At 42.3% G+C, this 16,779-nt stretch overlaps 1 protein-coding gene across 6 annotated transcripts in view; it reads left to right on the top strand.

Annotated features, from left to right (window-relative positions):
* WRN (WRN RecQ like helicase) overlaps nt 1–16,779 on the top strand; it is an 82,141-nt gene that overhangs the window by 28,451 nt on the left and 36,911 nt on the right. For all 6 annotated transcript variants that reach the window (XM_020808986.3, XM_072991878.2, XM_072991879.2 and 3 more), the window contains 6 exons: nt 1,256–1,391; nt 7,416–7,491; nt 9,247–9,314; nt 13,190–13,298; nt 16,020–16,088; nt 16,624–16,706. In XM_020808986.3, coding sequence (XP_020664645.3) covers nt 1,256–1,391; nt 7,416–7,491; nt 9,247–9,314; nt 13,190–13,298; nt 16,020–16,088; nt 16,624–16,706 — 541 coding nt within the window. The remainder of the gene's footprint in view (nt 1–1,255; nt 1,392–7,415; nt 7,492–9,246; nt 9,315–13,189; nt 13,299–16,019; nt 16,089–16,623; nt 16,707–16,779) is intronic.

The raw sequence follows: 16,779 nt of genomic DNA, 5'->3' as shown, positions 1-16,779 counted from the left end.
CAGTGCTATAAACCTCCCAGGCGCCATGCATCCTGGGGAAACCTGCTTCTTATTATGAAAAAAAATTGTAAACTGAGGCATTATTTTCAATGGATTTTCATTCGTAAAATGAAAATTACGTTAACCGAGGCGTTTGTAAACTGAGGTACAGTGGTGCCTTGCTTAACGATTACCTCGTTAAACATTGAAACCGCTTGATGATGCGGTTTTTGCGATCACAAAACGATGTTCTAATAGGAAAAATTCGCTTCACGATGATCGGTTCCCTGCTTCAGAAACCGATTTTTTCGCTAGATGACGATTTTAAAACAGCTGATCGGTGGCTCTGTGAAAAATGGCTCCCCCGCTGTGCTTTAGGACGGATTCCTCGCTATACAGGCACTGGAAAATGGCTGCCTTATGGAGGGTCTTCACTTTATGATGAGGTATTTAGCCCATTGGAACACATTGAACTGGTTTTCAATGCATTTCAATGGGATTTTTCATTTTGCTTGACAAGGATTTCGCTTAACAGCAATTTGAACGAATTATCCTCGTCAAGCGAGGCACCACTGTATCACTATAGTTTGTTATAAACTGCAACCCTTGGTCTGGATAACATTATTCATTCATTCATTCATTCATTCATTCATTCATTCATTCATTCATTCATTCATTCATTCATTCCATTTATACCCTGCCTGTCTGGTAATTGTGACCACTCTAGTTGGCTGTACATGTGCATTCTGCTGAACTTGCCCCCTTAGTTGTGTGTGTGTGTGTGTGTGGAAGGAAGCATGGACACTTAATCAGGTTTTGACTTTTTGGGCAAACTGGAGCATGGTATTCAACAAGGAAGCACAGTTTCTAAGCAAAATATGCACCAGGATAGAGTGAGATAAAATAAACAGCTTCACTGGACATAGTTGGCATCTTATTTTTTATACTTTTAATTTTCTCTGCCTTTAACATCAATATGAAAGGAAGACACTAATTAGCTGCAGTCTTTCTTGCTTGGGGGATGAAATAGAAGTACGTAAACATAGAGACACACGCAGTATGTCTCTCTGTGTGTTTGTGTTTATGTACATCAAATACATAATTATGTTTCTCAATAATGAGACTTCATGTTGAAGTCCATGAATTATACACTCTTTGCAACAAACAGTAATACATTTGCTACAGGAAACAAACTTAACTTTCACTCAAAAATAATGCATACCTCTAGTTATTTTATGATCTCTAGATATGTTAACTCAATATTTCTCTTCTCTAGTCCTTAGAAAGTGTAGACAAGCACAACATAGATATTACAGACCCCACGTTGGATAAATCAAACAGGCAAAATGACCTTATTATGCCAGATGATGAAGAAGAAGATGAAGGCATTGAAGAAGAAGATGAAAGCTGGGGTAAATATCAAATTGCAATTTAAAAACTGTTATAATACACCCAACAAACATATTGTGTCTCTCTCTGTGTGTGTTTATGTAACAAGGAATCACCCAACTGGATTTGAAGGGAGACCTGGGCTTGTTTCTTAAGACAACAACTGAAGTAAACCTTGGAGTTTCAAAAATAATTTGCTATAGAATACAGTATTGGGGTGTGGGTGTAGAAGTTGGAACTCTCTGCCTCCCTTGTCACTGTAAGCCATAGTTAAAAGCATAGATTTCTATAGTTAATTAGCCAAAATTCAGATAGTAAAGCAATGGATTACCCATTTAATCTGAGATGGCTGGATGTTAATCAGTATCTTTTGGGCCTTTAAATGTGTAAGTAGATCCTGGCCTTGTGAGTGTAAGTTATAAATCCATCATAATGTGGAACTGTTGCTAGAATAGCATGTCCTGTTTTCTTGGATTTCCTTCCCCCACTTTCCTTGAATTGTCTCTTGACTTGGAACCTTCATACATGGTGTAAAATTTAAACATTACTGGAAATGCTATACAAAAAGAACACATTTTAATATTTCAATTTAAGTGGTCATTCCAAATGTTACTATGCATATATGGAGCAAAATACATCTTTTTAGTATAGTTAACATATTCAATGTTTGTGAATCATATTAGAAGAAAGATGTTTTGTCTGTGATTGTTATTGATGCCTCTTAAAGAGTGATCCCTATGAATTACACATGTGGGTTGTTTCTGTGCCAGCGTGAAACTCCTCGGAATATTCCAGAGCCTAAAGAAAACCGTTCGAGCAGCCCCCCGCAGTATCCGTGCTCACATGCATAACAGTTATTCCTCAGTTCCTTTTCTGCTTCTGCTGAGGAAACATCTCAGAGCATTCTCTAGAGCATGTTTTTGGTCATTAATAATTCTTGGCTGTTCACCATCATCCCCAGGCCTTCCCACCTTTTATGATCCTGGTGGGCCCATTTAAGAAGTGTGTCACATGCAGTAATTATATCCCCCTCTCTGGTGGACATGAAAAGTTCTTCTACTATCTTGGTGAGGGGCACGAGACTCAAAATTGTGGAATTTCTCAAAAGTTTACTGAAGTCACCATAAAGAACCAACAATCTCACCCCCCCCCCTCTTTCTGTGTGAGAGAAACAATTGCAGATGATAGATTTCATATCAAAGAAATCTACGTCAATTTCAGTGATATCTGTTTGAAAAACACCTTCAAGACTGGTCATCAGGGATGCTCTGTAGACACAATCATCATCTGCTAGACCTCAAAATGATCAAGTACCACCAGAGACTGACTCCATGCATAAGTTGCTGCTGAGAACTGATCTTGACAACTGACCTTGGATGTCAAGGTTGACCTCACACCACCAAACGACATCATCTTCTATACTGAAGAAAAGAAAAAAGCCAATGGAACCAGAGGCCTCTATAACAAATCAAAACACACTCAGTGACAGAGCTCAGCCTCAGAAGAAACAGGACAAAAAAACCTAAGCAGGACCTTTGATTTCATTCATACCAAGATCCACTGCCCCTTGGTCCCCTGTGTAGATGACACTACTCCATCGCTAGCACCTTTTACACCTTTGCCAATGATGAGTGGGTTGCAGTCATTATCCAACAGGGCCACACTATAGAATTTATATGTCCTTCTCCAACATGACTTTTCGGACCTACAACACCATCTCAAGTACTGGAGGAAGAAATAGCTACATTTTTAAAGAAAGATGCCACACAATCTGTTCTTCCAAAAATGCTTGCTTTCCCTGTTATTTTATGGCTCCAAAAAGGATGGAGATTTGAGACTTGTTCTGTACCTGAGATATGTAAATTCCTGAGTAGATATAGCCGTGCCTCGCTTTATGATTTCCCCACATTACGACAAAACCGCATTACGATGATCTTTTTGCGATCACAAAACAATGGTCTGAATGGGTTTTTTTCGCTTTGCAATGATCGGTTCCCCGCTTCGGGAACCGATTCTTCGCAAAACGATGATTTTCGGACAGCTGATTGGCGGCTTCAAAATGGCCGCCGGGTAAATAAAATAACTCCCCACTGTTTTCTGGGACAGATTCCTCGCTGCACAAGCACCGAAAATGGCTGCCCTATGGAGGATCTTCGCTGGACGGTGAGTTTCCAGCCCATTTGAACACATTGAAGGGGTTTCAGTGTGTTTCAGTGGGCTTTTTATTTCTGCATTATGACGTTTTCGTTTTACAGCGATTTCGCTGGAACGAATTAACGTCATAATGCGAGGCACTACTGTATCACTGTCTGCAAAGATCATTGACATTTCCTCTGCTTTGCTTTTGGCAACCATATTTACCAATTCAAAGTGCTGCCTTTTGGTCTGTGTATAGCACTCATAGTCACAAAGTGTATGGCGCCAGTTGCTGCTTACCTCTGACTCAGTGGCATAATACTTTTTCCATACATAGATGACTGATCGATTGTTGCCAATTCTAGGGGCAAGGCAGAGAAATATATCTGTTTCACTCTACACCTGCTAATGGATCTCAGTCTCTGCATAAATGTGCCCAGCGTAGGGGCAGCGCGAATTTCAGGAGGGAGATTGTTCCAAAGGCGAGGAGCCACCGCCGAGAAGGCCCGGTTTCAAGTTTTTTCCTTCTGGACCTCCCTTGGCGTCAGGCTCCTCAGCCTCACCTCCTGGCTCGCGCGGGTGGTCCGGGTAGATCTTGGTGGGAGCAGGCGTTCCGCCAAGTATCAAGGTCCCAAACCGTTTAGGGCCTTGTAAGTATTAAAACTTTGAAATTGACGCGGAAACGAATGGGCAGCCAGTGCAGTCTGGCCAGAGTAGGAGAAATGCGGTGGTATTTTTTCCCTCCAGTAAGGAGCCTGGCCGCTGCATTCTGCACCATCTGAAGTTTCCGCAACAACCTCAAAGGCAGCCCCACATAGAGCGTGTTGCAGTGGTCTAATCTTGAGATTACGAGAGCATGCACTAAGGTAGTGAGCGCCCCCGTGTCGAGGTAGGGCTGCAGCCGGGCAATCCACCAAAGGTGGAAGAAGGCGGAGTGGACAACCGATGTCACCTGCGTTTCCATGGTGAGCGTCGGGTCCAGATGTACACCCAGGCTGCGGACCCCACTCGCCGTAGCCAGAGCCGCTCCCCCAAATGAGAGAGAGACATCCAAGCCGCCAGACACGGGCGCCCCCACCCTCAGAACTTCCATCTTGTCCGGGTTCAGCCGCAGCCCGTTCTCCTGCATCCATTCCAGTACGGTCCCCAGGCAGCGCTGAAGTGACAGGACGGCATCACCTGCAGTTGGTAAGAAGGAAATGTAGAGCTGGGTGTCATCAGCATACTGGTGGCACGACGTTCCACACCCCCTGATGACCCCAGCTAGCGGCCTCATATAGATGTTAAACAGCATTGGGGAGATAATCGACCCCTGTGGAACCCCGCAGTTGGAACTCCACGGGGCCGAGACACTCTCCCCAAGCTGAACTCTCTGGGGATGATCCTCCAAGAAGGAACGGAGCCAGGCGAGTGCTGAGCGACCAATTCCCAACTCAGAGAGCCTCCCCAGGAGGATACCGTGGTCGATGGTATCAAGGGCCGCCGAGATGTCGAGAAGGACCAACAGCGACGTTTTGCCCGTCAGCCTCCCTCAACAAGTCATCATACAGGGCGACCAATGCCGTCTTTGTAATGTTACAGCACACATGGCCCCAAAACTACTAATGGCATCAACAACAGCAGCAAAATTCTTCATGCCTGCCTGAGAATGAGATTCCTTCAAGCCTGGTGCCCATCATCTTTCAACATCTTAACAGAGCAATTCCAAAAAGTTAACTGTGACTGATGACCTAACAATACAGCTGTTGTGGGGAGCCAACAATTTAACCATGGGATAGCTCTTCAAACATCTCAGGCCCAAAATGCAAGTAACAACTCATGCATGTTTGACAGTTTGGGGCACACTGTCAGGACCAGGAAATCCATGCCTCCTAGGTCTGAAGAAGAAAGTATTCTCTACATAAATGAATTAGTGTCGCCTTCAAAGCTTCTGAGGCAATGTTGTTAGGCGAAGTAGTACAAGTGGCCATTGACACCACCACTGTGATATACTACATGAACACACAGGGTGGAACATACTCCATGTCTTCCTTTTACTGTACCTGATGATTCATTTCTAGGAATGCAGAATCGTACGCTAAATCTTTCTGGTGGCCACCCATGTAGCAGGGGGCCAAAACCAAAGAGCTGACAGCCTAAGCAAAAAGATCTCTTGGGGCTATATATGGCAACTAGCTGTAATTGTGTTCAACAAAGTATGCAACCTCTGGGAACAACAAAAGACAGATCTCTTCACCACCATGAGCAACAGGAGGTGTTGAAAATGCTGCTCCCAGGCAGGCTGTGAGGAGGATTTGGTAGTTTCATGACCCCGCTGGTCAAGGGAACTCCTCTACCTCTTCCTGCCACACCAGACATGGTTTCTGACAGTAAAACTATAGAAGCAGACCCTTACCAACTGCTATTGGTCCCACATGTACTATCTCAGAACAGAGGGACAGTTCGTCATCCAGACCTAGATAGGCTGAGATGGACAGTGTGGAGAATTCTCCAACACACGAATTTAGGAAGCCATAGCTATGAATAAAAATGATGAAGGTTCTCATCCTTTGCACAATCAATAGAATGGGAAAATCTAGCCTCCCACTCGTGCTACACACTATGTTGCATTTTATTTTATGTCTAAAGGAGAACAGTTTGTTCTGCTCCTACATAAAGGTCTGTTTATCAGACATAGTGGCCAAGCCATCTCAGTTTTTTTTTTTCAAAAATCCAATTCTCAAGAAGTTTCTGCAATGTCCACCCTGAGGTGCAGGCTCCACATCTACAGTAGTCCACTTTCACTAGTACTCAACCAGCTCATCAAACCACTATTTGAGCTCATGGTTGCAGCAGATTGTAGACTACTTCCATACAAAACATTGTTTTTAATAGCAGTCAGATCAGCTCAAAGAGCAAGTGAGCTGTGTGCTCTCTGGCATGACCCACATTTCTTAGAATTCTATAAGGATAAGGTTACTGTTTTACTCGACATGTCTTTCCTACCTAAAGTAGTTTCAGACTTTCACTTTAACAAGGCTCTAGTACTTCCAACCTTTTCTCTGTCTCCTACTACAAAACTGGAAAATGTGTTTCACACATTATATATCAGCAGAGCCCTAGCTTTCTATATCTCAAGAACTAGGCATTTTCAGAAGTGTAAGAAACTATTGGACAGTTTTGAGGAATTGAAAATGGGTGAACAGATGACGTTCCAGCACTTGTCAAAATGGCTTGTGAAACAATTACACTACCTGACCAGCTGGTAAAGATATTGATACCTACATCCTTGTAGGGACATTCCACTAAATATAAAAGCTGCAGTTCTGGGTATAGTCTAATAAACTTATTTGTAATTAACTCCATTTCCTGAAAAAATGCTGTCCAAATCTTGCAAACTGATGGATAGGACCAATATATATGCAAACAGCATTCCATGTTATCTCCAGCAAAAGGCACTCACCTGGCCATTACTAATATTTTTATCTTGATGGAGTAAAATACCAATTTGAGACAATGCTCACAGATTTTGGCTGAAGTCAGTATTATGAGAGGTTAACCCTTTTCCATTGCATTCCATGGAATTAGTGCAGCTTTGTTCAGTAGTTTCCCCAATAAATTATGGACATGATGTTGTCAAGTAAAGCACATTTAAATACCAATAAACTCAGTGAGAGTATTCACCATGTCCTGAGGAATACTTGAGGTTGGATATGCCCACTGTTCTTCAATAGCAGGGCAGGAACTGAGGGCAGAATTTAAGTTTTCAGTTTCCTGATTTGATAAGGTAAGAGCTGAGAGTAATAAATCCTTTGCATCTGTGTGATATGCATAAAAATTAATACTCATTTTGATCTTGAATAACCACCTGCAAGTCCATCTGTCTGTATTGTACTTTCTTCAGGTCTAAATATATCTTTTTTTCCCCAAAGATTCCTGTTTGCCTAGACCCAACACTAAACAGATAGCTTGCCTGAAGATGTACTTTGGACATTCAAATTTTAAACCGTAAGTTTTACTGCTTTCTTTAATGCCTGTGGAAATTTATTTATTTTAAAGCACCAGCTTACTAATGCAGTATACTCGCCCTCAGAACTGACGTTGCAGGTAAAAATCCCCCATCACAGCTCTATGGTTCAGTCAAGCTCCCCATCTGAACTGGGACCATCATGAAATGTCCAGTGGTCTTTAGGTTTCTTGGATACCAGGGAAAGGTTGTGAAATTACCAAATTAATGGTGATAGAGAACCTTCCTGGAAAAGCAGCTTGCCCACCAAAAAGCCCAGTGTGCTGCTTATATATTGCCCCATAGCACTTATAGCACTCTCTGTGTGATTTACGATTTAAAGCATTCTCTGTGTCAGGGGTCCCCAACCTTTTTCACCCCACGGACCGGCTGGGGAAAGCGGGGCACCCCCACGCTTGTGCGTATGCGCGAACAAGCACATGCTCTCTCTCTCTCGCACATGTGGTGCAGCGCTTGTGCGGGTGTGCTCATGCGCAAATGGTGGCACAGCGCTCACACAGGCACTGGGCAAATCAGCTGTCCGGGAGAGAGTGAGTGCGGGGTGGTGGTGCAGGAGGTCTGTCTCCCCAGTCTGGCTCAGACCACGGACCGGCACTGGGCTGGGGTTTGGGGACCTCTCCTCTGTCTGGCTTACAAGTTAATTATGCAGGCTACTCATTGCCCCCTCCCCTGCCCCAGCAGAGTGAGTACTCAGTTTACCAACCTCAGAAGAGTGGAAGGTTCTGCCTCAAGCCTTCAATCCCAGGTTGTGAGATTGAAGGCTTGAGGGTGAACCTTCCACTCTTCTGAGGTTGGTAAATTAAGTACTCACCCTGTTGGGGGTCGGGGAACAGATTGAACCCAGATTGTGAGCAAGAGTTTTGGCTGCTGTCCTGCAGCTTAACCTCCGCTTGGGGAGGCTCCTATAGCAAGTAGGCCTAGGGGAGCATTGTGTTAGTTATGTTACACTTGTTCTAAGGCATGCTCTTAATTCAGCCGAGGCGGCTGCAATTTAGCCAGTGGGATATGGTGACTGACTGGCTTCGTGGGGTGGGGTGGGGGTGGGGGAACCAGGCTGTGTCCTAGCAGGGAAGGGACAGGGAGTTTGTAGACTCATTTGAGGTAGATACCTGTGCCACTGGCAGGCACAGAGGGCCTTGTTACAGTGGGAGAAGGGAGACCTGAATGTTTTCCTGAGCACACGTACAACTCAGTTAAGGAAAGGAAGTGGAGGAATGCTCAAGCTCCCGTGACAGGTTGTTCTAAATGAGGTAGCTGAGATGGGTGGGAAATTAGCCACAGTGATGTTGTTTCCTATAGAGAGTGGTGCATTCTCTGAAGAAATTTATCTCTGTTTTGCAAGCTGGTCTGAACTGGCAGGTGATTCTCCACCATTGTATGGGTGCTCGAGCATCTTCCTTGGTTTACTGTTTTTTTTTTCTCCAAGCGGATGTAATGTGCTTTGGTTTGATATTTAAATGCTTTAGTTCATTGTGCTAGTGAAGTAGAAATACAGAAATTATCCTGAGAGGAGTGAGGAAGTTTACGTTAATAATGTTACATTACTGTGGTAAAAGTAAATAGGAAGTTTTTAGAATGTTACATAAAACAGGCAGGTTAGGGTTTCTGGGAAAAGAGAAATAAATAAATTTGTATATCGTACATAAGAGAGTGAATTGTGAGTTGCTGAATAAAACACAGTTCTTACCAGACATTCCAGCTGATATAGTCCCATTTTTTTTATTCCTAATTTCAAGGGTCCAATGGAAAGTAATCTCTTCAGTTTTGCAAGACAGAAAAGATAATCTTGTTGTTATGGCAACTGGTGAGTTGCACAGATTTCTTACGTAATGTAATTTTAAGTAATTTTTAATAATTCTAGGGAAGTGCTTCCTTTTGCTGTTAATTCACAGAATCCAGACTAGTGTGTATATATCATTATGCTACACCTTCACACGTATAGATGTAGGGAAATGTGAGAAGGGGAGAATATTCTCAAGTATCTAAACATATAGTTTGGAGCATAGTTGACTAACTGGAACTTGGAAACAATGAGTGGAGAATATACATATATTGGAAGGGCAGTCCTCTCCTTTCCCAGTTAACCTGGAAGGCAACAGGGCTGCTTTCCCATCCCCATCTAGTAGGATGCTTATGGATTCCAGATATTAGTTTTACATTAGTGATACCAAAACTTACCTACTTGCCTAGCAGCATTAAAAATAACATTTACTTGCTGTGTTGTAGGTCAATGGTTCCCAAACTTGGGTAACCCAGATGTTCTTGGATTGCAGTTCCCAGAAGCCTTCACCCCCAGCAGTGCTGGCTGGAGTTTCTGCGAGTTTTAGTCCAAGAGTACCTGTGTTCCCCAAAGCTGGGAACCACTGGTCTGGGTGAAACTTCACTATTTAGTAACTCTTAAATCATAGGCATGTAAGATCTGTGAACCTTGGTAAGCTGGATGTGGTCAAATAGGAGATGGCAAAAATAAACATTGACATGCTGGGTGTCAGTGAACTAAAATGGACGGGAATGGGTGAATTCAATTCAGACGATTACCATATCTATTATTGTGGGCAAGAAGCCCGTAGAAGGAATGGAGTAGCCCTCATAGTCAACAAAAGCAAAGCAAAGAGTGGGAAAAGCTGTAGTGGAATACAATCTCAAAAATGATAGAATGATTTCAATACGAACCCAAGGCAGACCTTTCAACATGACAGTAATCCAAGTTTATGCACCAGCCACCGATGCTGAAGAGGCTGAAATTGACTGATTCTATGAAGACTTACAACACCTTCTAGAATTGACACCAAAGAAAGATGTCCTTCTCATTCTAAGGGATTGAAATGCTAAAGTAGGGAGTCAAGAGATAAAAGGAACAACAGGTAAGTTTGGCCTTGGAGTTCAAAACAAAGCAGGGCAAAGGCTAATAGAGTTTTGTCAAGAGAACAAGCTGGTCATCACAAACACTCTTTTCCAACAACACAAGAGGCAACTCTACACATAGACATCACCAGATGGGCAATACCGAAATCAGATTGATTATATTCTCTGCAGCGAAAGATGGGGAAGCTCTATACAGTCAGCAAAAACAAGGCCTGGAGCTGATTTGTGGCTCTGATCATCAGCTTCTTATAGCAAAATTCAAGCTTGAACTGAAGAAAGCAGGAAAAACCACTGGGCTAGTCAGGTATAATCTAAACCAAATCCCTTACGAATACACAGTGGAAGTGCAGAACAGATTTAAGGAACTTGATTTGGTGGAGAGTGCCGGAGGAACTATGGATGGAGGCTCGTAACATTGTACAGGAGGCAGCAACAAAAACCATCCCAAAGAAAAGGAAATGCAAGAAAGCAAAGCGGCTGTCCAACGAGGCCTTCCAAATAGCAGAGAAGAGAAAGGAAACAAAATGTAAAGGAGATAGGGAAAGTTACAGAAAATTGAATGCAGACTTCCAAAGAATAGCAAAGAGAGACAAGAGGGCCTACTTAAATGAACAGTCAAAGATTTAGATGAAAATAGTAGAAAGGAAAAGCCAGAGATCTGTTCAAGAAAATTGGAGATATTAAAGAAACATTTTGTGCAAAGATGGATGTGATAAAGGACAAAAATGGTAGGAACCTAACAGAAGCAGAAGACATCAAGAAGAGGTGGCAAGAATACACAGAGGAATTATACCAGAAAGATCTGGATATCCCGGGCAACCCAGATAGTGTGGTTGCTGACATTAAGCCAGACATTCTGGAGAGTGAAGTCAAGTGGGCCCTAGATAGCATGCTAACAACAAGGCTAGTGGAGGTGATGGCATTCCAGTTGAACTATTTAAAATCTTAAAAGATGACGCTGTTAAGGTGCTACATTCAGTATGCCAGCAAGTTTGGAAAACTCAGCAGCAGCCAGAGGACTGGAAAAGATCAGTCTACATCCCAATCCTAAAGAAGGGCAGTGCCAAAGAATGTTCCAACAATTGCACTCATTTTACAGGCTAGCAAGATTATGCTCAAAATCCTCCAAGGTAGGCTTGTACTCCCAGAAGTACAAGGTGGATTTCAAAGGGGCAGAGGAACTAGAGACCAAATTGTTAACATGCACTGGATTATGGAGAAAGCCAGAGAGTTCCAGAAAAATATGTGCTTCATTGACTATGCAAAAGCCTTTGACTGTGTGGACTACAACAAACTATGGCAAGTCCTTAAAGAAATGGGAGTGCCTGACCACCTTATTTATCTCCTGAGAAACCTATACAGTGGGGTCTCTACTTAAGAACTTAATCCGTATTGGAAGGTGGTTCTCAAGTTGAAAAGTTCTTATGTTGAATCTGCATTTCCCATAGGAATGCATTGAAAACCATTTAATCCGTATCTGCTCTTTTCCGTCCATAGAAACTACAGTGGAACCTCTACTTAAGAACTTAATCCGTTTTGGAATGGTGTTCTTAAGTTGAAACGTTCTTAAGTTGGAGCAAAATTTCCCATAGGAATGGACTGAAAACCAATTAATCCGTTCTGGCTGTTTTTTGGTTATGTAGAGGTGCGTTCGTACATTGAAGCATTAGTTCCCATAGGAACTAATGCAAAGCTGGTTAATACGTACTCTACCACTAGGGGGAGAATTTTTTTTTAACCTAAGATGACCTAAGGTTAAAAAAAGAGCAGGAAAGGTTTTTTTCCTGTTCTTATCTTGGATTTCTGTTCTCAAGTAGAAGCAAAATTTAGCAAATGGAGCTGTTCTTAAGTTGGATTGTTCTTAAGTAGAGACGTTCTTAAGTAGAGACCCCACTGTACGTGGGACAGGAAGCAATAGTTAGAACTGGATATGGAATAATTGATTGGTTCAAAACTGGGAAAGGAGTACGACAAGGTTGTATATTGTCTCCCAGCTTATTTAACTTATGTGCAGAATACATCATGCGAAAGGCAGGACTGGATGAATCCCAAGCCGAATCTGTTGGACTGCCCTTCATATCATTAATCGCACAACCAGTCGCATGCCCTGTTTGCATCTGTCGTTGTGTGAACGACAGCCCATCGGAAGGGAAACTCACACAATGGTTGTTGTGGGTTTTTTGTTCGTGTTCTGAAGGTTGTTCTTCCTAACGTTTCGCCAGTCTCTGTGGCCGGCATCTTCATCCTCTGAAGATGCCGGCCACAGAGACTGACAAAACGTTAGGAAGAACAACCTTCAGAACACGGCCAAAGACCCCGAAAAACCCACAGCAACCATTAAATTCCGGCCGTGAAAGCCTTCACAAATACATTGAAACTCACACAGTTATCCTTATGTTCCCTGTTACCTCTTGCGGGTTCTACCCATTTACTTTTGCTTCAACACATAAGAAATTGTTTTCCAAAACAGACAGACACACGTATATGCACTCACTTTGGCAAGTAATATTTTAGTTCTTTGTTGTATACATGGTTGCATTCTGGGAAGGAATTTATGCTGCTCTAATTATGTCTTGTTTTAACAGTATGTTTATTGAATCAGTGACCAATTTTCCAAAATCTGAAATTGAAACATGACAGCAGTGTGCTCTGTTTGGCATTTGCCCAGGAATTTGGAGGTTCTTTGTACATACATGCCTCATTATTAATAGTTTTAATATGTCACTATGCATATGTTTCACATATCACTGTAAAATCTGATAGCAAACTTTGGAGAAGTTGTTCTACATATCATGTTCCTCTGCTTTCTTAAAGGATATGGGAAAAGTTTGTGCTTTCAGTTTCCACCTGTGTACACTGGAGGTACTGGAATAGTAATTTCTCCACTTATTTCTCTGATGGAAGACCAAGTACTACAACTTGAGTAAGTATAGCTGTGCAAATGTGGAATGCATCTTTCTAAAAAGTTTTTTTCCAATCTTTTCTGGCTCTGACTCTTTAAGGATAAAGTTGCATCCATATCCTTAACTGTAGCCTGCAGAATAGCCAGTCCAGTTCCATCTCAGGATAAGAAAACTTCACAAAAAGCTCTTCAAACAGAAACATGAAAATAAGTGTATTGATGTTCCTGCTTGCAAGATTCATGATTTTAACTAACAGCTTGGGGTGAGTGGGTGGGGAAGTTAGCTTTGTAACTGGATGACCCTGATCATTATTCCTGGATAAAAACAATTTTTTCTTATACTTGAATGGAGAATGAATACTTGTCGAGAGAGGCTGCTTAAATTATTTTACTGTACTCCTTGCTTTGATCATTTTATCAAAGTACTGATTTGCTTTCTTTTTGTAAAGGCATGTGGGGGAAACAATATGATTGAAAACTGTTCCTACGAAGTAGAATAGAGTGGTTTCAAGTGGTATGATAATATCTGCTGGGTTGATTAAGAAAAAGCAAAATCCAGAAGGATACTTCAGTGATAAATTGGTACACATTCTAGAAGTGTAGCTATATTTCATTTGAAACATAAACATGAGGTTGCATAAGCTTTTGTGGACTAGAACCCATGCTGTTAAATGCATGAATTGTTGTTCTCATGTGGCTGGCTGTTAAAGATACATTAACTGTATCAATAGAGAACAAATATCCAGTTCCTTTCATTGGGCAGAGGTTGATTCTATGCACATGCGTAGATAGGGAAGGAAAAAGTTATACACAATATTTTGTTTCCTCCAAAGCACGCCAGTTCAGTTGTTCTACATGTACTGGTTTCCGCTTATAGTAGAGGCCATTTTTGCAGGGGCAGGTCTGAGCAGAGGAATGCTTTCTTCTTGGTGTTCACCCACGCTGTGCTGTGAACTGAGGAAGCTTGCTCTGGATGGTAGGTTTCAAGTGTGCATCAGAGGGGTAAACTGCCTCTGGTGTGTTCCTTGACCATAAATTAAGAATATTGAAGTATGGCTTCAATACTACTATGACTGAGTTCTCTACCCACCTTCCTTACATATCACAATCTTTATATTATCAGAAGTTGTTAGCTGCTTGTTTATGGGGCTGGGAAGGGTTTTTATTAATCACCGTTAATATTAGTCACATGGAATGCAGGCTGCATTCTTCAAAACAAAATTGGCATCAGCCGTATTATTTATATGGCTTTGCTACAGCTTTTTTGCTTCAGGCGCTGATGGTATTTGGCCCAGTCCATAGAAGGTTAGGTGGGGGTTATTCCCTAATCCCTGGTGGAGGGTCTTTACAAGAGATTTAAGGGTGTCGCGTCAAGGCCGGAGGGTTGCCTTCTGGGCCAGTGGGAAGGAGGCTGGCCTGTTAACCACAAACTCAGTTGGAGGATGGAGTAATAGTATCAGTAGTATTTATTTATTTATTGCTTTAATTTATATACTGCTCCCATTAGTGCTGCAGTGTTATGTTACTCTGGGTGGTTCAAATTAAAATGTACAATTATAATAAAATAATGTAATAAAAACCATATAACGAGTTAGCCACATGAAGACAGAAAGCACCAGAGAGTATGTGCTTAGGTGTTCCTGAGATTTCTACTACTTCCACTACTGATATTCCGGCCCCATAGGCAGGTTAGTACTGTACTAGTTAAGTTGTGGATGATCCTTGTCTTCATGACATTTGAAGACCTGTAACCAAAAGTTATGTCTGCTTTAACCCACCTCTGCCTGTATATAATTCATGCTCTTACACCCTATAAGTTGTGCACAAGGGACTATACAAATACCCTACTGTGAGCTGAAAGTAATGCTTTTTATGCCTCTGGGAAAATGTGATTTAGTTCATGGAAACATATGCCGTAATAAATCTGTTGGTTTTTAAGTTGCCACATGGTTCTTGGATCCAAAAGCAACGTAAGTTTGTACACACTTAGCTATTTTGTGTATGTGCATGCTGGTACTGTTTACTTGCTTGATTACTTGCCAACGTATACCACCTTTCTCCCCATAGGGTGCCCAAAGCAGGTTACAATAACTAAGGGGGCAGGGAGAGGGAACTCATGGAAAAAGTGAAGTGAGCTCAACAAATGAACACATGAAGAATGACTACTTGTTTGTATAGTGTTGCACGTACAGACTTGTCCAAGCCCATCTCACTGTACTATGTGAACCTGCCAGCAATATAAAGCATGTTGTGAAGCAATTTCTCTGCCTCCTCATGCTTCCCGAGATGGTTTGAAGGAGGTCAGAAGAAATAAATTGAAGATCTGGGGGTTTTGGTGGGTGCCTTGAAGGGATCTCCCCATCCTTCTTGGAGTGGCCCTGGATATTCCAAAGCAACATGCTTTCAATGTAATGTTCAAGGAGGAATTTGTGTGGTGGGGTTGTGCTGGCTGGTTTTACTGTTTAGAACTTGTCTGCCTACGTCCCACTCTTTTTCCCAAGTGCCTTTCAGATGTGACCTTGAAAATCTGATAAGAGCAAGTGCAGCTCCCTTGTGCTTTCACTCCTGAACTTTGGAAGGGCAAAACCGTAATGAGGAGAAAATGTGCTCGTATTTATTTAAAGTGCACCAAACACAAGAAGTGAATTTCTTTCTACAGTGAATTTCATGAGTATTATTCAAGGACCACTGTATTTTAGTCTTAATTTATCTGATCTTTCTTGTGGTGTTTGCTCTTTGCAGGATGTCAGGAATTCAAGCTTGTCTGCTTGGATCAGCCCAGACAAAAAATCTCAGAGCAGAAATCAAAGCGTAAGCTGTCTTTTTCTTTCTTTTTTTAAGCAGTCAAAGCACCTCTTTCTGTGTAGGTGCTAAGGGTACAGCTCTGTGCATGCTGCCCTGAAAGTTAGTCCTACTGAACTCATTGGTGTTTACTAGAATCGCTTTAGCGGTTCATGCCATTTCTGCTGATGGCCCAATAAGTGTTCTGCAGTTCAGCCACCCCACCACTTCTGGAGGGCGCACAGTCAGAGATAGCCTCTTGGCTTCTCTGCCCTGCCTCCTCTGAGCACTGCTTCTGAGTGGGTGCCTGCCAAAGGAGGCAGGGCACTGAACCACAGAACACCAGTTCAGCCATTGACTGAACCGGCACAGAACCACCAAAGTGGCAGTTCTTGCCCATCTCTAGTGCTTATATTTGAGAAGACATGCAGAGGATTGGGCAGCAGAATTACTTTTGAAGATTCCCACCCATCCCTAAACTAAGCACCAAAATGCAGTTTGAAATGTATGTCTCTAAACTTGCTTCTGGCAAGCGATAATACTGTTTTCTCCCCATTTTTTGTAGGGGCCACTATAGAGTTGTTTATCTAACTCCAGAGTTCTGTTCTGGGAATTTGTCATGGCTTGAGGAAATTGACCAAACAGTTGGTAAGCAGGGATGGTTGATAGTATGTAAGCATTTCAAAAAAGGTTGCAGCCCTTGGAATTGCTAATCATTTTA

The sequence above is a fragment of the Pogona vitticeps genome, chromosome 2 (assembly GCF_051106095.1).
Source record: "Pogona vitticeps strain Pit_001003342236 chromosome 2, PviZW2.1, whole genome shotgun sequence".
Lineage (NCBI taxonomy): Eukaryota > Metazoa > Chordata > Lepidosauria > Squamata > Agamidae > Pogona > Pogona vitticeps.
The sequence above is the reverse complement of the archived record's forward strand: the minus strand, read 5'-3'. Positions and strand labels throughout refer to the sequence as shown.